The 24,621-nt window shown below is 41.7% G+C and overlaps 1 protein-coding gene across 3 annotated transcripts in view; it reads left to right on the top strand.

The window, feature by feature from the left end:
• The window catches only part of mgat3b (beta-1,4-mannosyl-glycoprotein 4-beta-N-acetylglucosaminyltransferase b), a 71,926-nt gene extending 51,602 nt beyond the window's left edge, over positions 1-20,324 (top strand). The window contains exons 2-6 of one of the 3 annotated variants that reach the window (XM_078274746.1): positions 1,912-2,072; positions 9,920-10,373; positions 12,315-12,973; positions 15,887-16,169; positions 16,369-20,324. In XM_078274746.1, the coding sequence (XP_078130872.1) occupies positions 1,996-2,072; positions 9,920-10,373; positions 12,315-12,973; positions 15,887-16,169; positions 16,369-16,860 (1,965 nt within the window). In that variant the 5' untranslated portion in view covers positions 1,912-1,995 and the 3' untranslated portion in view covers positions 16,861-20,324. Of the gene's footprint in view, positions 1-1,911; positions 2,073-9,574; positions 9,666-9,919; positions 10,374-12,314; positions 12,974-15,886; positions 16,170-16,368 lie in introns of those variants that run through there. The other 2 variants (XM_078274764.1, XM_078274754.1) reach the window with 2 other exon arrangements.
• Positions 20,325-24,621: the final 4,297 nt, after the last annotated feature.

The raw sequence follows: 24,621 nt of genomic DNA on the forward strand, positions 1-24,621 counted from the left end.
CAAACACAGCACAGAGTTAAAGGTCTGCTTAACTAGCTGGTTTCAGTGGTGACTGGCTGTGCTCAGTTAAATCAAGTTACATCTTTATATATTGAAAACTATATAGTGCCGAAACTTGGCACCAAATGTACTTAATCTTTATTTTATGTGGCTATGGTTTTGTAACTTTGTAAACTGTTTTTTTTTTTTTTTTAATAAAATGTAATGATACAGAGGCTTCTGAGAAAAGGAGTGTTTGTGTTGACTGTTTTTGACTAAAGATATAATGTTTTCTTAAATTATTTTTACCCAGATGTTATACCCCAAAAAGTTTCCTGTTGCATGAGGAGGCTGATCAGGGTCATTTATAGTAAATGATGTCCTTATTTGATATTGACAGCTCAAAACACACACTCAGTTTCAGACAGGGATGAAAAGAATGGGTAGGAGATGCAAATGAGATGCTAATTATGTGTTGGATTGGTACTAAGCAAGTAAAAAGAAAATAAAGTACTGTATGAGTGTTTAGCACTACAATTTTGGTATTTGTTATTAATCAGATTTTTACCCCTTTTTTTTTTTTTAAATCTAAAAGGTAAATGCACTATGTCGTCTGTGGCCATGACAACAGACAGAACCCCATGAGTCTGCCAGCCCCAGATTCAGTTCAATGTCAGATTGGTTCAACAGCAGTGGCAGTGCACACACACACACACACACACACACACACACACACACACACACACACACACACACACACACACACACACACACACACACATTGTGAAATTAGGAGCAGTAAACTGGGATAACTCCTCCCTGCATGTATTCTGGTTGTTTATCACTCTGATTGGCCTCCGTGTCCCCAAACCAAATGTTTGGGCTATGTTCGCCAACCAGCGTTCTGGGCTTTTTTAAACTCTCCAGGGGTGCATGTGCTGTCCCAAAATGTCCCACAGAGGCAGAGTCAGAGGTGGAGAAAGAAAGAAAACACGAAAGAGGGGGGAGTTTTGTGTAGGGGAAGAGGAGGGGTGTGAAATCTACAAGTAAGACCATGCTGATACGATAACTAAAAGTGTTGTAGGGAAGAGCAGCTATAAATTAAAACTTTCAGTTGTATAAACACAGGAACTCAAGCTGGCCTGAAAAAAAACAAACAAAAAAAAATTTTTCTGAACATTTCCTCTTCCCTCAATTCAATGCATTCCAGACCTGAACACATGCCAGTAGGCAATGGTGGTGGGTGTTTACCTTGTCATTGGTTGGCCAGATTCTTAACAGACCGGTTTGTCCCAAAGTGCTTTTTACAGCAGAAAGTAATTTAGATTAAAATGAAGATATAAAAAAGAGAGCTGTCACGGCTTTAGTGCATGTGTGTGTTTCCTGATGGCATTTTTGTGCCTTTGTGTCAGGATTAGCAGTTCAGCTTTTCCCTAAGTGTGATACTGAGAGTAGGACCGGTCAAAACCGCAGTTACGGAGTTCTATACAAATACACATAAAATACAATACAATAATAGAATTATTTAGAACACACTTAATTATAATGCATAATTCATTGCAATAATCCTTAATAACAAAAAAAGCATATTGCGAAGTTGCAAGTTCATCTCTTTAACAACCACAGTTTAAGGCAAAGTGTGACACAGGAATATCTCTCACAGCTGGTAATATGGCATACAGCTAAAATGTAATGTACAGGTACACAAGAAAAAGCAAAGCAATGTGCAGTTCAACTTATTCTAGATGTATGGTTTAGAAGGAAATACAAAAAGGTACTTGTAATGAATGTAAATGTCACGTTACTAAGATACCTTTGGTGGTTAACACATTTTCCAGAGTTTTCACGCATAACTGCTTTTACCACATTTATCTTTTTTAACAAATAAAGAATATTTGACTTTAAAACTCCACCCTGTGCGTTATCTGACAGGCAGCCTCGCAAGGGAGAGGAAGTTTGCGACAATAGACTGGCAACGACTGGTGACATGAGCACATTGGAATAATTTCTACAATCATGTCTTGGCTTAGAGGTACCTCGGCCTCCATGAATCCACAGCAAGCACCCACACGATGCCTGCGGTTACTCTGTTTGTAAGTTTTTATATGTATATGGATTGGTGACGGGGTGTGTGGATTGGTGATGGGCAAAATGTTGTGGTAATGTTTTCCCTTTCTGTGATTTCTCTTTTATATTTGCAAAGAAACTCCTGTACACTGTCATATAAAGTTTAATAGTAGGCAATGTTTCGGTACTAGACCATCTCTAGGCAAATAAATTTGCCCTGCTTGTGCTCCTCGGACGCACTTGTCTCACGTTGTAGATGTGCGAAGTATTTTTCTGTACTGTCTTTTTTATATATAAAACATTTCAGTAGTGAATAAAAATGTTCTGCAAAAGGTCTAACCTTGTATGTATGTTAAAGGGTAGTTAGTGGTTTGTTACTTTGTGACTTAGTTATTGTTTATAGTTATTCTCCTTCCTTAAAGGGGTGATAGAATGATTATATAGGGTATTTCACACTGTTCCTTAAGGTCTCCTAATAGGGTATGTAACATTGGTTGGGCTGAAAATTGCTCGAATGCTATTTTATGGGTCCTTAACTACCCTGTGAATATGGCCCTATTTGTAAAAAGAACTTTTCTTCCAAATATGGTGTGCTCATGAATATTTAGATGAGCTGCGCGCTGATTGGTTTGAGCGAACCACATACACAGCCATTGGAGACGAGACAGCAGGTCTCATATTTCAGACACTGCAAAGTTATACATTGTTTGTCGGGCTATTTCGTTATTAAATTCACTTCTGAGAATTTTATACGAGAAATCAACTATAAAAAACTCAAATATGGGCCTTTTTACGAAAATTGATGGCTAATTGCAAATTTGGTAAGACGTGTCGGACTTTAGGAGCTCCACACAGTCTGACGAGAAAATGACAACCTCCATACCCAGTGAAAGTCACCGTTTCTCGGTTACTGGACTACCGGGGCTCCGCGGAGCTGGCTGGCTGCCAGCTGCCGGCATAAGTAGAGTATATTTACAGTTTGAATTTCGTCACGCCACTTATATAACATATACCCCAAGGTCTTATAAAGCTAACAATGGTGTCCAATTTCAATTTAATGCATTTTTGTGAACATTAGCTAGGGATTTCGTTAGCTGCTACTGTCTTTTCAATCCTATGTGTACAGATCGCGGCTAGTTAGCTTCACTTTCAGCATAATTAGAGTATATTTACAGTTTGAATTTCATCACGCCACTTATATAACATATACCCCAAGGTCTTATAAAGCTAACAATGGTGTCCGATTTCAATTGAATGCATTTTTGTGAACATTAGCGATTTCGTTAGCTGCTACTGTCCCTTCAATCCTATGGGTAAAGATCGCAGCTAGCTGCAGGCCCTGGAGCTCCATCAGGGCCTCAGCATTTTGTAGTCCAGTAACCCAGAAATGGTGACTTTGCGCGGGTATGGAGCACCGCGGGCTTCCCTTCGTGACGGAGATCCAGCTAGCTCACAGCGAGCCGGAGTCCATGAAGTAGACACGCCGGGTGGCGAGGCAGCACCAGCCGCTGTCACGTAGCCTGCTGAGCTCCTGCTGAACTGCGACACACAGTTGGACAAAATTTGCAATTAGCCATACATTTTCGTAAAACGGCCCATATTTGACCTCTACATAGTTGATTTCCCGCATAAAAACATCTCAGAAGTGAATTTAGTAATTAAATAGCGGACCTCTGGAGATCTGCATGACCTAGCTAGATTCACAAGACTAAGCTGACCTCAGGTCAGTGGTGTAGCCTATGCAAATGTTGGGGCGTGACAAAGACTAGGAGTTGAGATGCTTACGTCAACTTTTAGCTTTGTTCAGATTCGCCCGTTTTCAGTGGCAGTTTCAAAAAGTGAGATTTGCATAGTAACGGGGTATCAATGGGATTTTGAGCTTCTATGTATGTCCTATTTACCCACCGAACTGTCGTTATTCAACTATGACAAGGTAAAATCGGTTTTGCATTCTATCACCCCTTTAAAAGTACCTGGTTCTTAGAAACAGTAAGAAAACACAGCAACTGAATGTTCCAGATGTGTTCCGAATTCAAGTCGCCTGCACATACAGTACCTGTCGCCACCATTTCTGAAATGTCTTAAAGTTTTAACCTCTTAACTCCTTTAAACTATTGATCCAATTATTTCCCAGTTTGACATTCTACCTTTCTGATCCTTTAAGTTGTTGTATATACTTTCTCTGCTTGACGCACTTGAAGGACAAATCCGGTGCAAAATGAACCTAGGGGTTAATAACACGTGTACCGAGTCGACCGTTCTCTGGGATATGTTTTCATGCTAATCGAATGTGACCAGTTTTAGCGCAAACCGCTAATTCAATCAGGAGAGACTTTGTTGCAGATATGCAAATATTTAGTGTAGTTAAGCATGATATGAAATGTACATGAAATCTACAGAGTCTTTGGGGATTAGACTCCATCATTAAAAATATTTGAAGGGGTAGAGAAACAGACATATTCCCCCCCGATGGAGCCTAGACACTGGTGATGGCGGAGAGGGAACCCGGACGCCGAACGAAGGACCTGTCTGCTGGAAAGGGACTCAGGTTGCAGTGGTTGACGACGCCCGGAGGTGGAAGGGGAGGAGGAGGGCTGCACGTTTTCCTGAGAAGACAGCTGATAGCAAGGAGAGAGACATTTAAAGCAGTATGTCATGCTGTGATTGGATCGTGAATATCATGGCCAATTCTGATTGGTTTACTGAAGAGTGACCGCCTCTTAACAGCTGAATAGATTTAGGGAGAGATAGTGATGATTGCAGTAATTAGAAGACTTCCTGAAAGAATTTGCGCTGAGCTTCATTTAGCTTATAACGCTAGCCTTCAGGGCAGAGGGTAAAGTAAAAAGAAATCGCTATTTCTATACCCATAACAAGGCTTAAAATAGCACCACACTTCCACGGTAGCATAATGAGGGTCCCTACATGTAAACCGAAGCATTGAGAACTTTGTAAGTGTACAGACAGTTTATTAAAAAAGATAGTTTATAAAGACAGTACCGTTCACATAAACAGGCAGGCGCCATCTTGGGAAAACAGTCACGACCAGTTGAACGGCGAACGCCGTGCTTGAGCTATGTTACTGGTTACTGGTTGCACGGCGTTCGTCGTTCGACTGGTCAAGCAAGAAAACAAATCCCAGAGAACTGTCGACTCGGTACACATGTGTTATTAACCCCTAGGTTCATTTTCCGGATTTGTCCTTTAATATCACAGTAGTTCAGGCGGGTTCAAAAGTTGTTTTACAGTCACATGTACCATATATATTCCCATCATATATTTTCACAACCTGTCTCGTTAAACCAGTTCAATCAGGTTTGCTGTTTCGTTTGGTATACTCTAGTCTATATTGACGAAGTTTCCTTTCCGCGATTGCTCTGGTGCCGCCAGATGTCCCTCATTTTGGCCGGATGTCCCTCACCTTCCACTTTCTTTGTGTTGTAATTCTAAACTCTGGTGCATTGCTGAGGACTATGGTTAACTGCTCCTCAGATCTCTGCAGGGTAAATCCAGACAGCTAGCTAGACTATCTGTCCAATCTGAGTTTTCTGTTGCACGACTAAAACAACTTTTGAACGTAAACATGTTCCACCAAAACAAGTTCCTTCCCTAGGCTGTTTCGCAGAGGCACTGTTGCTCCATCCAGTGCTTAGCGCCACCCAAGACGATGTTAAAAGAAATGCCAATAAACCAGAGCACGTTTTTCTGGCAATGCGAGACTAGGTATACTCCAACTCTCACACTGCTTCTCAATTCTCTTGCACTACCTGCTTCTACATAACGCTAGCGCCCACTTTCAGAATTAGCATTTATGGGTGCTTTTGGGAGATTTCTTTCTGTGCGGGCGCCTAGTTAGCATACCTGGTAGAGCAGCCAGGCGCCCATATATAGAGGTTTACTCCTCGACGCAGGTTCGTCTCCGGTATGTGGCCCTTTGCTGCATGTCGTTCCCCCTCTCTCTCCCTTTTCAAGTCTAAGCTGTCCTATACAAATAAAGTCCTAAAATGCCAAAAAAATAATCTTTAGATTTCTTTCTATGTGCTCATTCTTTCATGTTCATTGTCTCAGCGGATGTCTGTGTCAAGCTTCCTGAGCTTGCTTTATTACAACACAGCACATAAGCAGAGCCAAGGCACCAAATTCAAAACCGTATCGTGGTAAAATAATTTATTTTCTTACCCCTTAAACATCTGCTAAATGTACATGAACATTTGATTTTGCAATCTGAAAAAAATAGCCTTGCTGGCATAGAAACGCTGTTTATCATTCCCACATGCAACAGATGATTCCACTTAAATTCCACAGATTTTTATTTTTTTTTGCCCTCTGGTAGTTTGAGAATCTACTGTCCTAAATATTTGCGTCTTAAAGGAATCCATAGGATTGTTAAACGATTGGGGCGTCATGCCATTTTGTAAAAAAAATATAGGCTATGTTTGTGCACTATTCTGTGACTCTTCATCATGTCATCCCCACATATGACATTCAGCATCTCTGGACATGCGTGAGTGAAATTAATTAAAATATTTTGGGTGAAGAAGAAAAAAAAAAAAAAAAAAAATTTGTTTCCATCTCTGTCACCGTTGCTTTCAATTTCTCTGTGTATTGTGGGAGAAAGAGAGATGAGTCTCTTATTCACCCCTCACTTTCTCCTCTTTGTCTTTTATGGCGAGCTGTGTGGGAGACAGAGAAGAGCGGCGTGAAGGAGGGAGGGAAAGGGAATTGAAGATGACAGATAATAGTGTGGAATTGAAAGAGTTGCAGAGAGGATGTGGCAGTGGGAAATGAGGTGGCGCAGTGCTTCAGTAATACACCAAACACCACCGGCTTCCACATCATCTCCTCTTTTCCTCTGACTTCTACTTCTTTTCCCCCTTCTGCTCTCATCGCCTCTTCTCTCTTAAACCCCTCTCTCTCTCTTCTCTTCCATGTATGATTGTGCTCATATCAACCAAGGTATTATGTATGCTTCATTTATATTTAGAAAAAAGGCAGTATAGCATCTCAGTGAGGAGACGGAGTATAACACTGCCAGAGCTGCAGTCGTAGGCCTTGTTTACTGAAGACACAGAGAGCGTGGGACAGCTCTTAATCCCACCACATGACCTGAAAAGAGCATCAGCATCTAATTTAGGATTGCTTACATTTTCTTTTTGTACTGGGACCGATAACCGTTAATTAAAAATAACAATTTTGGGACTTTTATGGCCTTAAATTGACCCGACAGCTTGAAGACAGGACAGAGGGGGGGGCAACATGCAGCAAAGGGTTGTGGGTCAGAATCAAACCCACGGCCACTGCTGAGGACTCAGCCCATGTGGGGTGCGCACTCTACTGGGTGAGCTATACAGGTGGCCCCGATAACCAATATTAAAGATAAGTTATGTCCATGGTTGATGAAGTGAAATTTGTTTTAGTGATAGTTTTTAATACGAGCTTCCCAAACCTTTGATGTGAAATATGAGTTAATGTGATACACTTTGAATCAATCTGACAGCAGCCCATCAGGCTGTGTAACAGGAGGGAAAGCTGTGATTGGCTGTGCAGATCAGCAGAGAGACAAATGATGACTTGTTTGAAACACAAAGTTTAGGACTTGACTTTTTAATGTTCAGTGTAGTTTATTTTGAACATGTTAAAGAATAATGACTTGAGGCTTACCTGACCTGACCTGACTCAGGACTTGCAAAGCAATGACTTTGTCCTGCCTCTGATAATTCATTTTCAGGTTGTAGACCTAGGACTTAGACACAGCTTAAGATCCATGTGCAGACTGGCATGATTACACTCTTTATGTGCCTTTTTGAGATACTGTAATGGTTTAGTCTCACAATGTTCTGGTAATGCAGCACATGAATGTCAAATGTTTCATCCTCACAGAGGACTCTCTCTTCTCTGCCTCACAATAGCTCCTCTGGGCTCCCACTCATGCCCCATTCATTCCTGTCCTCCCTTCACTGTGTCCTCCCCCATCTTCAACCATACCTCACTCCTCCCCTGCCCTTCTTCACTGTCCTCTTCCCTCTCTGGCTTTCCTTTCATATCCTGTAGTGGAGACCCTCGGGTAGTCTGTGCTGAACAAGCTACTTCAGACTCATGATTGCTAGGAGGTCACTGGCACAGTTGTCTCCTTTTTCTCCCCCCTACCTCAGTGGGTTTTTTTCTTCTCCCCTGCACATTGTATGCCTAATGTGTCCAGATGTCAAAACATTTTTTGCTGCGTAAGCAGTGAGTTTCCCCGTTCTTTGACCGTACTGCCTGAGCGAGGCTAAAAAAGAAAAATCCCACTCAAAGCCAAAACAGACGCTCACGTTCAGATGCTTTGAGTCCACTTTATTGCTCTATTTAAATCCATTTTTCATTGTGACAGAGAGAAAAAAGTAGATGAAATGGTTTAGGCAGATGGTAGAAACAGGGCTAGATTAGGATTATCTGTAATTGGTCTGTGTCACCTTGTATTTTTGAACATTATAATCATTGTTATAAAAGATTATAGGATATTTTATGACTGATCTGATGCACATTTCCACAAGTCCTCTGTGACAAGCCAAAAGCCAATATGAAGAATGAAGCAATGACAATGTTGATTTTTCTCTTATTTCAGCTCACTCATGCTTCACTCTTTTCCTCTGTTTTGTATCGTCTTTAATAAAAAGCTACAGAATGGAAAATTAATCAAATCATTTAATCAACATGGTCATCAGCATAAATACATACAGCTCCTGGGCAGAACAGGCTTTTGATTCTCACTGTGGCCAATAATGCTTGTATTAGCACTTTTTTCAGCGTTTTCAATTGAATAAACTTCAGCTTCAAACCTGAATTAAGGGATTGGCCATTGGAGGACAGGCCAACCAATTTTAAAACATCATTGAATTGTTAAAACCCTTTCATGTTGTCTTGGTGTGCATGGATTGGCAAAGTTGCCTCTTTACAAATCCAGCAGATACAGTGCAAAATTAGCAATTAGTTTGAGTCATGTTTCTATCCACGTGGTGATGTCCAATATTTTGGTTTCAACCAACTACTGATGGAAAATGTGTCCCTTTAGCTCCTAAATGATCCACTGTGCTCACCAATTAGCTGCTAACATTTGCCGTGAAGTTGCAAGCTGTAAAACCTAAACAATGAGATGAAAGACGCTAAAAAAGTGCAATAGAGCCGAGGGGAACTTTAAGTCGGTCCTATAATTAATCTCTATTGGTTTGTCACTACGAGCTACACCTTTCAGGTTACACAAAATATAATGAACGTCTTTTACTGTCTCAAACATCTGAAAATCCAGACGCACGTGGAATCATCCATAATCAACTCGAGCTAACTCCGTCATCCATTTACAAAGAACAAAGAGCCTAGATCCCCAATGTCCTTCGCATCTAAAAATCAATTAGAACTTCATCGTTGTTGCTTTTTTCTTCCTTTTTAATTAGCAAGTATGTTTATGCCTCTTCAGCTACACTTTCTTCTTTCTTTTAATTACAGGAGAAAACAAGATTGAGTGGAAAAACGTTGAGCATTGTCACTCTCATGCTAGCTTGATGGGTAGAAGGCAGGTCCATGGCTCCATTCAATTGATGCAAACACTTTCCTCCTGTAATTTGGACTATTGCTCTTACCAGGTGGTGTTGATTTTTATTTATTTGTTGTCCTTGTTAACAACCCAGACTATTACGGAGTTTATTTTTAACAACCCATTACTTTTAAGTTAATTGCGGTTCGCCCACAGTGGAAGATAGTGCAGATGGGAATGAAGAGATTATTCCAAAACGGAAATTGCTTTCTGATGTTGTTAGTTGGACTCATGTTTTTTCATTTCTCTCCATTCCACCACCCCCACACACACACACCCCCCTACTCCTTTATCTATGTCCAGGATGAAAATGCGGCGGCACAGGGTGTTCTTGTTCTGCACAGTGGGCCTGTGCGTCATCTCCTTCCTCCACTACTACAAGGCCCTCCACTACGTCTCCCTGCTGCGTGAGCTCTCCGCCCCGTACCCCAATATCAAGTCCTTCATCATGGTCACTGGCTTCTTCTGGAGGGAGAAAGGTGTGGGCACCACCCCACTAAGCCCCGCCTCCCCTGAAGAGGCCCCTCCCCTACCAGTTCTCCGTCCGTCAGACCCCAAAGCTAGAGCCGTGGTGGGCGCTGGGGGAGGTGGAGGGGGAGGAGGAGGAGGGATGGGCCTGGGGATTGGGGGAGTCATGGTTGGAGGTGCTGGGATCGCTGGCAGCGCAGGCCTGGAGATGAAGATAAGGGGGGAACCGGTGCCCCCTCACCCTTGGGAGAAACAGGTGGAGCACCAGAGGGGAGACACTCTGAATGAGGTGAGTAAAAGTGTACTCTAACATTATTATAAAAAAACTAAGAGATGTGAAACAAATTTTACTCGTTGTCAATTTACATGATGATAATTATAAAAACTAGGGTTTAATATTTTGATAATGTGATCTAAATCTGCAAACAAGCTTTCTTAGAAGCTCTCTATAAAGGTCAGTGCTTTTGCAGTGTGGAGTTTGTTTTCATTAACACGTCTACTATACCAATGGTCGTTTTTATGGTTCTGTGCTAATCATACAAGTTGTTCATCTCATTTCCATTATACAGTGTCTTCTGTTATTTGTGCACCTGCACAGTGCATATAATATGAAAAATGAAGAACACCATTCAAAGACTAAGTTAGATAAATCCTCACAGAAAACATAAAGTTCTCTTTTCTTGTGTCACACGTTGTTTTTTAGGTATATCATTGTGCACACGTTGAGTGTGTTTTTAATAATATCCACATACAGTACAGACAATATTTTGTCCAGGATGTACAGACAATCTCCACTCACTCAGTCAAGCTCTCTTACTGTTACTCATCTGCCACCTGCAGGAAGACAGTAATCCTTCAAAAATATGTCACTTTGTGATATGTGTCATTTCATTTAGGCTCACATTTCATTTTATCGGGCTATCATCCTTTTTTATTACGCTGCACCCTGTTGTTTTCATCATTTTGTAAGTAATCTCCAACAGTCAGAAAGTTCCCACGTTCATGTTCATGGAGCCTTTGGGATAAAGAAAACCACTCTGTAATCACTCGTCAGAAGTCATATGGGGATGCACGTCTCCAATCAACAGTAAAACGCTCTTTCTCAAGAAGTAATTGCTTTCATATCGACGTAATGATAAGGCGTCATTGTTCAGCTGTAATTGCAGCAACTGCACTTTTATGGATGTGTTTCCAAACATTAACTGCAGACTATTTGCCTTTATTCATTATCTCATTTGTTCTTGTTGATGTTACTCATGTGCTTACCTGTATACACTTCACAATGAGGCAAGTATAACTAACAATCTTACCAAAGGTTTCTCAAGAGTCCAATGTTGAGGTCCACTGTACAATATTATACCCTTTTAAACTGTAGAAAGTATAAAAAGCCAATCATGATGACATAGTATGGCCATGGTATAATAAAAAAATGGCTAAATTCTTGTAAGAAGGAGCTACAACTTATTAAGTGTAATTTGAATATTTGCAGGACATGGGGTTCCAAAGTATCGAATTCCAAGGCCCATAAGTACAAGTATGCATTATTAACCCTGAGTATATTGTTTCTTTTCTCTTTCACTTCACCTCCCTTTAAATTCTGTTCCCTTTGGTTGGCTATTGGTATTTGCATACATTTGACTTGTGTTCACATGTTTTATTGAACACATTAAACATGTTTTGGACATGTTGGCTCAGATCAGTCTGTGTGTTTAGTGGGATGTTTGGTAAGGAATGTCATTGACACTGACCATCACTCCTGACAAGTTACCAACCTGGATCTCCTTCATTTATCAAAATTTGATATAAAACAGAGATACAAGATAAGTGTGTAGGGCCCCTAGCCATAATCTGTAGATCCACAAAGACAATGAACTGGTGTTTTTCTTTCTTTGGTATCAACGTAGCTTTCAAATTGCTCTTAAGGTGCTAAGAGTTCCATTGCAACTTGAACAAAACAAAACAGCCTCACATAAACTTTTGTTTAGTTTTTTTTGTTGTTTTTTTAATAGTAGACAATACTACAAAGCCCTGTATAACTAGGAATTCCAATGTAATCTTACTACCATCTTCAATATAGCTCACGTGTGTGCAGATTATTGCCATAACTTTGAAGCTATTCCTTGGTGTACAATTCAGTTAATCAATGACAATGAGATGTACGGGTTGCAGGCATTTATTTTAAATGGAAGTAACCTTAATCTACCTCCCTATCCTATGTCTTTCTTTTCAGGAGAGAGCTGAAGACCACTTGAAGCAGCGAAATCCCAGCCACCTAGCCCATGCTGGGCCCAACCTCCCAGAGGTCCCATTAGTGGGAAAAGAGCACCGGTACATGTTGCACAAGATTATATTGCCTGATCCCTCAGAAATAATGGGTGACCTTCACACTGTCACTCACAAGCTTCAAGATGACAAAACACCTTACTTTATCCAAACCAAAGTTGGAGCTCGTTGTTTTAGGCAGGGGACTGAGGTGGCTACCCAAAAGGAGTACTCTGGGAAATCAGGGGGGTCTGTGGCTAATGGAATAGGGAACGGTGCTCGAGCAGCTGGGCAAAGGAAACCCCTGGAGGTCCAGCAGCAGCCCTCCATAGCTCCAAAAGCCAAGACCAAGGCCAGGGGCAACGGGAAGCGGCTGGTAAAGTGTGTCTGTCGGCCGGGATGGCATGGACCTTACTGTGGGGTTCCCACCATGGTGTATCACTCCAATTTGCCCACCAAGGAGCGGCTGACGCCCAGAGACACCCCGCGGAGGTTGATCAACGCCATCAACGTTAACCACGAGTTTGACCTGCTGCATGTACGCTTTCATGAGCTTGCCCAAGCAGTTGATCTTTTCCTCGTCTGTGAATCCAACTTTACTGCCTATGGAGAGAGACGGCCTCTGAGGTAAGACACCGTTTTTTGGACTGGTGTGGTATATTTAAGCAAGATATGTATTCCTCAACTGAGCTGCTCCATGGCCATAAGAGGATGACTCTTATGCCCGACAGTGTAACATCGTAAAATGGCATGCATGCTCAGCAAGCTTTAAGATAGATTAAAGAGACAAAAGAGTATGACACAATTATGGGAATTGTAAAGCAGCGCAGTAAAGAGAGTACTAGCCTACATATGTAATATAACCCTGGTCATGTCATCATCAAGTCTTAATACAGATACATTACTTTATTTGAGGTTACTGGAGAAGCCCCTTTTATGCTCTATTTTCATATTCATCAGTTCAAAATTATAAAAATTGCACAAATTTGAAAGTTTTCACCAAGTTGTGACACTGCGGGTGCATTGAGTAGAATCTGTTAACAGCTTACAGTTTTTGTTAACAGCCAACCTTCACGCTTTTTGAGTATCAGTGTGCTGTGTAACAATTACAGTGACGTTCCTTTGGCAACAACATGAAATGCCTCGGGAGTAATTTTACAGCAGATTATGACAAGAGCGACATGATTGACTCTGCGTGTAGCCGTGGAGGGAGAGATTGGTGTGTTCAATCATAGGATGTGACACTGCATGAAAGTGGCTACATTCAGTGAACAATCTCTTTCGCTATGCATATCAACAGGTTAATTGAGTTGTTCTTTCAGTCAGTTTTGGTGTATGGACAGTGGGTTTTCTGTATTGAATGGCATCATTTGTAAAATTAGACCCTTTGTTACCTGCTGTTCTCTATCTGTGCTTCAACTATGCCAATTGTAATGCATTCTACACAATTTGGATGCATTTTTCTTACTATTCAGGTAGCATTGGTTTCAATTCTGTTCCGTACACTATGAAAACCAATAAGAAAGCTTTTGAAACTTGCTTGAGTTATTTAAATAATTACAGTGAACATCAAGTCTTTTTGTCAAAGTCACATTATATGGTAATGCAGTTCAAAGGTACCCTGTGTAGTTCTTTTGTAAAGGAACACAGGTAGATTTACAAGCCAATAAAAGTGTTTCCTCAAAGACTGTTTAAAGCAGTTTTAATGTTTTGATACATGTATATTTTTTTTTACAATTTTACAATACATACGTGTCCTCATGCATGTGCTAGTAAAGCATAAGATGCAACAAATCAAAAAAAAAATCAAAATATTATTTCATGGCATCACTACTGGTTGAAAACTGCACAAGATTCCTTTTAAGGCTGTCTGACTTTAACATTTTGTACTGCATTGTATTGCTAAGGAATGGCAATCCATCCTACATGTGTCTCTTTCATGTGGCTTTCTGTGATTTGGCTTATTTGAAGCTAATGTACTCAATTCCTGCTGTTTGGAGTTTGTAACTTCATGGTTGAATGCACTTATTGGAAGTTGATTTGGATAAAAGCGTCAGCTAAATGAAATGTAATGTGACCTTGACAGGAAATAATTTGTCTTAATGCAAACTGTGATGGATTACATCTAAGTAAGGATTGAACTCCAGCAAGTTTTGAGAGTATGTATCTATACATTTCAGGAACATCTGTCTGTCAGTGTGTGTGTGTGTGTGTGTGTGTGTGTGTGTGTGTGTTATGCGCATATCTCTCAAACTGTAAGTCCGATGGATTTCAAACTTGATAGGTGTCTTGCTACGGTCACCAGTAAGTGCGGTGCCAAGTTTGACGTTGTTTTGATTAGAAATGCAAAAGATATCATTACATGTATAGGTAAAAGAAGCACACATTGGCTTTTGCCGCTCTAGCCGCTGGCCACTGCCCCTCTCACCCTGAGGACCAGAGACAGAGAGCAGCGGAGCTTTGGCAGCTAAAATGTGACATACACCTCAGACCCACAAAAATGTGCAAAGTTGCACTACTTAGGACTGTCTTTGACTTTGAATAAACAAACGACAATTCCCGAATTTAAGGACGTTTTACACTCACACACATGCAAAGCACAACCAGACAACAAGTGCAGACAGAGCGTGATGCCACTTATAGGCAGGCTATCTATCTTATAAAGCGAGACGTATCTGTACTATATGTGTGTCCGTGTTTGGGGGGAAGGTAACCTGCACATCAGCAGACGCCACATGCAGAACGCTTTAGAACAGCGGGGGGAATCTTTTCCTGCTATTGTATTAAATTGCTGTGAGCTGGCAGAACATAACGTAATCTTGGAGATTATTCCTTCAGAGCGCTGTGCAATGCGAGAAAATCTCAAGAGTTGAACCGGGCAGACACATCAGTTTTCATCAGACTCACCCTGGGTCGGGTTAATTAAGTCGCCAAAATACCCCCGCGAATCAAATCCCCTACTTCACCGTTAACGCAGATATGTGCTGATTAGCTCTCATAATGGGCCAGTTGGGTAGCGCACTGCCATACATCCATGAGGCTAATGTCTGATTACTCCACATTTTCATTGTGATATTTTGTGATTACATTCTGAATCTGCAGCGTTCTCTGTCAGGTAAATATAATAGTACAATGTCTTCCTCTGATGTACAAGTAGCCTACACTGTACGTCAGTAGTAGGGTATACAGTGGAGTTGCATATGAAGTGGTTTGGAGTCCTTCTGTAAGAAATGTTGGGGTACAATTTGGTTTTCATGAATTCTACAAGCAGCAATACCACAGGCCAAGCAATCGCCCATTCCAAACAGGCACATTTTCAACGGGCACTGCACTAGTAATAACAAATTTGTATACCAGATGGAAAAGAATGGAAACCAATGGCTACCTGAAATGAAATAAAATACATTCGATCTAAACACAGCATTGGAAAATAGTCAGCTGTGATGTGATATATTCCTAAATAACAACACACAAAATCATGGCACTGTAAGGTTCTTTGGATAAAATAATCAACTAAATGGAATTTGTAATGTTCCCCAGTTTCCTGCGGCTCCTTCTCAATGGTACATACGACTACATACGTCACAAGATCCTGTACGTGTTCCTCGATCACTTCCCAGAGGGCGGTCGGCAGGACGGCTGGATCGCCGATGACTACTTGCGTACCTACTTGACACGCAATGGCTTGTCCAGGGTGGTGGGCATAAGATCGGACGACGTCTTCGTCATCAACGATGCGGATGAAATCCCAGCACATGAGGGCCTCCTTTTCCTCAAGCTGTTTGATGGCTGGACGGAGCCTTTTGCCATCCACATGCGCAAGGTAGCATCGAGAATTCAGCTTTTGTGTGTGAACCATCAACAGTTTTTCATCATGAAGACTGTAGGATGGGTGTGTCATGCAGGAAATTGGTCTTTCTTTATGTATTATTAATGCAGCTTTCTTTGCTCTGTTCTTTAAAAAGGTTTTTTAAAAAGAACAAATTAACCATATTTCTGTTTTCTTCTCTTCCCACATCCAGTCCCTGTATGGTTTTTTCTGGAAGCAGTTTGGCTCTCTAGAGGTAGTATCAGGCTGCACATTGGGGATGCTCCGCGACGTCTATGATGGCGACGGCATCAAGCTCCGCCGACGCGAATACTACACCATGCCGGGTTTCCGCAAGTACGAGAACGACACAGGCCACATCCTGGTGCAGTGGTCAGTGGGCAGCCCCTTCCACTTTGCCGGGTGGCACTGCTCCTGGTGCTTCACGCCCGAGGGGATCTACTTCAAGCTGGTGTCAGCTCAGAACGGAGACTTCCCGCGGTGGGGTGACTATGAGGACAAGCGTGACCTCAACTACATCCGCGATCTGATCCGGACGGGGGGCTGGTTTGATGGCTCACTGCAGGAATACCCCCCTGTGGACCCCAAAGAGCACATGTACGCCCCCAAGTACATGCTGGAGCACTATAAAAGGTACCACTACCTACTGGAGAACCCTTACAATAAAAAATTCCAGACTGAGTGAGGGCTAGCAGTTCAGCGAGGAAAAGATCTGCGAAATAACTAATAGGACCCAAATATGGCCTCAGCATTGAGTATTGGGGGGCAGAACGGTGTTGATGAACAGCATTTCTCATTGGAGCGATACTACATGTATCTCCACCAGGCAGCACTGATGTTGCAGGGACTCAAAATCTCTTAAAATCATTATTTTGGGGTCAAAAAAGGGAACACTGAATCACATCCACCATGGATTTATTGCCAGATCATTGAGAGGTTACAAACACTGGATAAACAAAATCATGCATTTTCTGATTTTCCTTCCCCCCGCCCTGTCTTCTCTTTCTTCACCCGAGCCGATTCGCCACGGCTGCCGTCTGAAAGAAAGGGACCACCTCAAAGTAAAGCGAGGGATATTTCGCAGGCGCGTGGAACCCGTGGAGACAAGAAACTTGAAAGTGAAGAATTGTTTTGCTTTTTCTGTCTGTGTTTACGGACCGGCTGACGTTCCCACTTCACTCTCCCGCTTCGGATGTCTTCCTGTCATATTTAGTGACCTCCGTCCTGAAACAGATACATGTTCAGATATTACGTTATTCTTGGGTCTTAGTAGAAAAGTATGAATCCCATCAAACCCCGCTGGGGTACCCACTGCCAAATCAAAGGAATGACCCGATGGAGATGCCTCCGCTCGTTCATGTGCTCACACTCATCCACATGCACCTTAGACCTGTCTGTGTGTTTGTGAAAAAACAAAGTGTGTGTGCGTGTGGTCTGTCTTTATATTATATTACAAGGTTTTGGGCTTTGAAGGGGATTGAAGATCAGCTAGAGGAAACAGAAAGAGAGAAAGAATCATCAGGGGGGCACAGGGAAGAAAGACAGCGAGATGGGAAAACAGCACAAGCGAGACAGAAGGCAGGAAAGAAAGGAGAGTAATGAGGGAGGAAGAAAGCGGTGATGAAAAGGAAAGAAAAGGAGGCTCTCTCGACGTTCCCCCTTTCCCACAGTGTCTGCTGACGCACAAGTGTTGTAGGGATGAGTGTGCAGAATGTGTGTCTCCCTCAGAGCTTACAGACAGCTCTGAATAAATCATGCCCTGTCGATGGCTTCCGAGACAGATGCAACTCGCCGTTATTGTTTGTCCGATGAGAACAATCGAGACCAGATGGGGAAAGATCACCCTTCACTTTTGTCTTTTTGTCTATCTAGCAGCTGAGATGACTTTGTTTCCTTGGAAACTAAAGTATCTAAAAAAAAAGGAGAAGGGATGGGTGTTGTTAACATGAGTGGGTGGGTTAACATCCGGCGAGGAGCTGCAGCGTTCAAACGAGGTCAGCGCCAACTGTGGGTCTCCTCAGTTAAATATTCCTCAGCCCACTCTCTGAAAATGACTCTTCCAAGCTTTTTTCTGTTCCTTCTTTGGTGTTGGTTTTCTCTTAATCCTCATTTACAAGGAATATTTTTTCTCTCCTCAATTCAGTTATTATTCTTTTTCTCTACACATACCCCTCTCTGTCAAACATGTTGAAATCTTCAGCTCTCCCAACACACACAAACACACACACACAAACACACACACAAACACACACACACACACACACACACACACACACACACACACACACACACAGACTGGCTCTCACACTCCATTTCGGGTGTGTATCTATTTCCTTCTTAATCCTAGCAAGAATGTCTCGTTTTAATAACAGGGATATATTTATCTTCTCTACGCCTCATTTCTCTCCCCCTGTCTCTACAGGACAGGACAGCCGTTACCATGGCGATGCTTTCCCTGTGCCCACAGATCACTATTAACTAAACATTTAGGCATTAGCGCTCATGCCTCTTGCCTTCACCATGCCGTAGACTGCTGTCAATGTGGCTAGTTGAAGATGTTGTGGACAATTTGGCAAGCATACTTTTGTCTGTGTGTGTTTTGTGTTGGTTGAGGCCAGCGTGGGCCTGGGTTACAAGGGAATCCTAGCAGAACAATTATCAATGCTAACAGGAAGCTAAGCATGTAGCAGACAGACAAGTATTAATAAAAAACGCATAGACTTTTCTTTTAATTGCATCCACCATCTGCTTCTTGAATGCCTGTCTGGGCTTTACAGTCACCGTTTACCTCAGCTTCAGGCAAGATGCTGTTTTAAAGTGAGCAATGCTTCAAGAGAAATACAGTAGAACGTTTTCAGAAGGAAGTTTGACTTAAAGTTGCTGAGGGGTGAATATAGAATATTTAAAACAAAACCTGAAGGAAAACGTTTGATATTATAGCTTTAATTTCACCTGCAAACAAGAAATTGACACATACCATCTGAATGCAGAATGCCCTTTTTTTCCATCTTGCTTAAAGTGTCCTGCGTGAGACGTTGAACCAAAACCTCCTAACTTATTGTTTAGTCCATTTTGCACAATGTCATCAGCTAAAACCCTAAAATGTGTGACAAAAGCTGCAATGACAGAATAACTAACAACACTGAGCTTTTGCAAAACTAGTGTGAGCATATCCGTCCATCACTCGGTCACCATGCTGGCTCTTCACGACTGTGAGTTCATAGGGGGAGCAGATTAGCCAACATGCCACTGACAGTTGTGTTGGGTCTGTGCTGCTCCCTCGATGGCAGCATGGTCTGCGGCGGCAGCTGTTAGGGGTTTGGTGTTGGTGTCGAGAGCCAAACTCACATCCAACCCCAGAGGGGCTGCAGGGAAACAAGCTTTAAATAGGATTTTACATGATATGACAGAGGAGACGACAACAATGCTGGATGTGAAGTTTTTTTGCCTTTTGAAAAGGTAATGCTTGATAGTGATTGATGGAACAAAATGAATACAGATGACGCATTTTAAAGGGAGGTGTGTAACTTTGAGTTCTGGGTTAACAGGGTAGATGTTGTGTATTTTAGCTATGCTAATTTATCAATTCACAACATTAGCCAAAATGGATGGCCGTGAACCATTTTAAATTAATTCAGTTTGTTAGTTAGTCATCTACTCTGTTTTTTGGCCGATTTTGTGTTTAGCTAGGAAAAAGAAAATATTTTAAAATACATCCACTCCTGAATTAATGTTTTAAAATGTACTTTATGAGCTTTTCTAGCAGAAATATAACGATGAATACTGGTGTCAGCAGTTGACATGAAACTGACCACTGTATCTAATTTGACGTACAAAGAAACAAACAAAACATGCCTAAACATCCTCCAACTTCAAGGCCTCAAACCTCAACCAACATGTCTGTTTATAGAAAAATTAGTTTAATCATATTTTGAATTACATGCTGCCAGGTGCAAAAAAACTATGTGTTCAATCCCATCAAGGGCTGGGGATTGTGTTTGTGTTTAAGCTCTGCCAAGAGGCATTTAGCCAGAGTTAACTCCCAACTCGCAGCCTGCTGCAATCGGGCTGCACATCTGGCGAACAGGGTCTATGTCACGTGGGAGTATGTTTGTGTTTGCATATCTGTATGTGTGCTATGCACTTTTTTAAAATGTGTGTGTGTGTGTGTGTGTGTGTGTGTGTGTGTGTGTGTGTGTGTGTGAGTGACAGAGTGACTCATGCCAGATAAGGGTGTCTGGCCTGCTGTAAGGCAAGCCAGGGTTACTTCACTCGGCCTGTTGCCCCGTTACCGCCATGGCAACAATCCTCTTGATGAATTTCTGAAATCCCTAACAGCCTGAATTCATCAACCAAGATAGCAAACCAACAGGATAAGAGGTGAGGGAGAGCACAGGGAGGATGATTGGAGATAATTGCAAACGTGAAACCTCTCATTGCAGTTTTGAGAATAATGACACACGCATGCACGCAGCGGAAACCATTAACCAGCACACCGCCTTTTTTTGTACAGTTTTTGCAGGTGTTTTTCATTGATTTGACTCATCACAGCAAGCAGACAATTTGCATGTGGAGCAGAAAAAGTAGACAGAAAAACAAAAACAAAAAACTAGAGCCGGGAATAAAACTTGAATGGGGAATTTTTTTTTGGGATTGAGCAAAGACAAGAAAATCAGAAAAAAAGAGTCCTGTTTAATATAAGCCAGGGCTTGATGAATAGAGACTTAAAGCCAAAAAGGGACATTTCGTAAATAATCCTTCCACCGCTGTTCCATGTGACTGTCTTATTGGATAAAGCGTGGTTTAGACATGGGGAGTGGAGTGAGGTAATAGGCTAGACCAAACAGCTTTGATTTTTCACTTTGATGAGGGAAAGTCATCACGACGATGAAATGAAAACTGTCCAAATGAAGGGAGCGGCTCATCATCCCCGTTAAAGGAGATCTATAATCCAGTGACAGTTAAAGTGGAAACGAGGTTGTGATGTTGAACAATTGGAGCCGTGTTTGCGCCGCCTCACTGGGCTCGTAATAGATTCAAAGTGATTGAGGAGGGTCTGTGTCTTGCTCAAGGACACTTGGGCAGATTGTGGCCGTTCAGCAGATGTTATAGCAAACCTGTGACATTACTGGACAGTCTGACTAATGGCAGCGCTGGCCTGCTGCCTGCTGTCATTTCTGTCATGATTGGTCATAAAATCAATGAAGCAATAACACATGGGAAAGGAAATAGCTGCAGCCTTTAACCACAACACACCTTGAGGATTTCATATCTTATTTACAGCATTTTCAATATTTCTACAAGAGTGTCAAACATCTTCCTAAGATACCAGCTTTGACTTTTAATTCGATCAGGTTTTATTGGGCTCTCTGCCAACCCATAATCTCCAATAAACATGGCTGCTTGTTTCAGGTGATTGGAACAGAGGGAAAAAATTAAGTGTAAAATGCAAAACTGTAAACGAGGAGTTGCATTGCTAGGAAACAGCTCTGCACTGTACTTATTTCTTTTCAGTTATTGATAATAGCAACAGGAAACACACTTGGACCCATTAGAATGTTGATGTGTGATACTGGAGCGGTCTAAACTCAGGATGTAAGTGCTGCCAGAGAGTGTTTCCTAAAGAAATATTTACGTTCTGTGTGCAGGTTGTCTACTACAGTATACTTCAGTATATTGGGTCACTGCCATTATCTACAGTATATGACTGCTGGATGACAGGAAGTTCTTCCAGCAACATATATCTATGGTTATCTAAATATTTATAAATGTTTGCACATTTGTGTACCTTAAGGCCTAAAGGGACGCTCCAGTGATTGCACTTCCTCCAAAAAGACTTGATCCTACATTTCCCATAATGCAACTCAATAGCATCTTTTTGCTACACCTTCCCTGCCTGGTAGCCTAAATGTTCAGGCCTTTCAAACTTCATTCTACCAGTTTATAACATAGGGTTTTTTCCTATAAACTTGTCTTCTCCGAAGCCCAAGCTGAGATAACCCTGATGACATCATAGGGGTTGTTTTCTCAAACTCGACAAAGCTCGTTCAGAGCCACATGAAAAATTATACCACAGTTTTCACAGGTTGAGCAGGACTAACAACAACTAGTAAACCAATCAGTGGTGTAAAGTCGGTGCCAACTTTAAAGATATATCGTCACACCAATCAGAAACCTCAGTCTGGAACAATCACTTGATCACCCTTCAAACCCCCATTATTAGTCCAACCCTCTTTTTAGCACACACACTAACCATCAACACATGTTTGTAGCATTCGGCACGTGTGTATCCTGCACAGATGTGTGTCTCCAGGGCTGTGTCGCCCCACCACTACAGTTCCCCCCCCCCATCTGTTGTTTTGCTTGCAGAGTGGCTGCCTGTCTACGGGGCTTAAATGCTTTCACGGTTCTGGCCCCCCGCCAGCTCTGTGGCTTTCAACCGATTGATCTTTTCCAAGAAACATTAGCGGCAGGCAGGCTGGAAATCAAGGAGGAGGGTGTGGGGGTACGGAGAAAAGAGGGTCATTTTACTTGGGTCCCTTTTTGACTTTGTTGTTGAAGTCATTTCTTTCTTTTTCTCTCTTTCTGGTTGCTCCTAAATGGGTCTGGAATGTGTGCAAACCTTTAAAAAAAATTCCTAAGTTCTGACTCCTCATCTCATGTACAACAATCATCGATGGAACATTGCAGCTGAATTACGCTGAACACATCAAAGCTTCAAATCAAATCAAGAAATGAAGTTCTTGAAGATGATTTTTCAAAATAGAAACCAGCACACGCATCCCGTCAGGCTACAGCAACAGAAAGCTGCTGGTGTTGTTGTCTTGGCTGTAAACATGTTGTACTTCTCTTCATGTAAGCAACGGAAAGCATTCGCATTCCACAAGCTGAGCGATCACATTAACTCCGACAGATGTGTCACCACTGATTGGAAAGTACTTGGTGTTAGTAACCACAAGTATTGCCCAAAACAAGTGCAAGTCTTTACTCTAATGTGCTTAGACTTCAGGGCTGGATTTGTTAGTATTGAACTCAAACCTACATATGGTATTATAGGGGCCAGTTCAAATTAAATTACAAAACATATCCGTCTAGTGCTACAGTATCCAGGTTGGGTTTCAGCTGCCCAGACTTTGTGATAAACATTTTTTGAGATTTCTGTTGCCACTCTTATACAATGGAGGTGAATGGAATTTGATTTATGGTGCTAACACCATTAAAAACTTACATTTAGTGTCTTTCCAGTTTTGGAGTTTATGGAACTTTCTACCAAAGTATAGTCCCTGTTAAAACTTGCCCTCATATTCTGTGAGTTATCCAGAGTAACAGAGACACTGTTCCTAGAGAGAGATGTTGCTGTTGAATTTTTATTGGTTTCAAAGTTGTGAAAACCACAACATATACTTCCATTGTACTGTAGTGAATTCCAATATCTCAAAATCTCCATGGCTAGATGTAAGTAAGGACATTTGGGTGAACTAACAATTTACAGCATAAAAAAAGTGTTTGAGAAAAACCGAAAGCCTCGCAATGTCAAATCCTTCCACTGTGAACTAAAACCTTGCTTTTGTTTATGGGTCTTTTAAATCAATTGGGTGTGGTGCAGTTCTGTTCAGTAAAGCAGCCAACTCACGTAAAAGTTGTATGGAAAATAATTTGCCCTATCACACATTGAAGTGGGCTCCAATTCAGAAAGAAAACACATCCCATTAAGCAGCAGCAGTTGAGAAGCCGTGTCGCATATGAAATAATGGAAACATTTGTCATGATGAGTGGGAAACACTGATGAGTGTCACGTTTTGTCTAATGAATGCGTCTGGTATTTATAACAGCAAAATAGGAGAGGTGTGTTTATGTGTTTGTCAGTCAGGACTTATAATGCGCCTGAGTGTGTTCTAGGACAGATTGTTGGCTTCAGGGTGGGTGCGGGACGAGTTTGGTCCAGGACTCCATATATTGTGACACCGCAAATGAAAAAGATAAAAGTCAGTGTGGCGCTGCAGAGACAAATGGACACAGTGACACATAACGTGCGCGAAACATTGGGCATGCAGACAGGCCGACACCTGGCTGCAGATCAAATGCCTTTAGACACTGAAGGGAAGGGATGAGTGTTGAATGTGTTTCTCTCTTTGTGTGTGTGAGACTACACTATATGGCCAAAAGTATGTGGACAACACCAACAATAATTTTGTGTAGTGTTGGTGTAGTTATTTAAGGCTAGGCCCGTTTGTTCCAACTGTGAGAAATACTCTGAAAACTTCAAATCTTTACATTTACGTGACAGTTAATATTTGTGACTTAATAAGCAACAATCAGAGTTTAAAAAAAACAAACATGTACGGGTACTTACATTTTAAAGGTAAATTTGACCCCATTTTCTAAAAGTTTCCTTTCAGAAATTTGGGTTTCTTTCAACCAAATTGTCCAAACCAAAAACAACATG

Source organism: Sander vitreus, chromosome 2 (assembly GCF_031162955.1).
Source record: "Sander vitreus isolate 19-12246 chromosome 2, sanVit1, whole genome shotgun sequence".
NCBI lineage: Eukaryota > Metazoa > Chordata > Actinopteri > Perciformes > Percidae > Sander > Sander vitreus.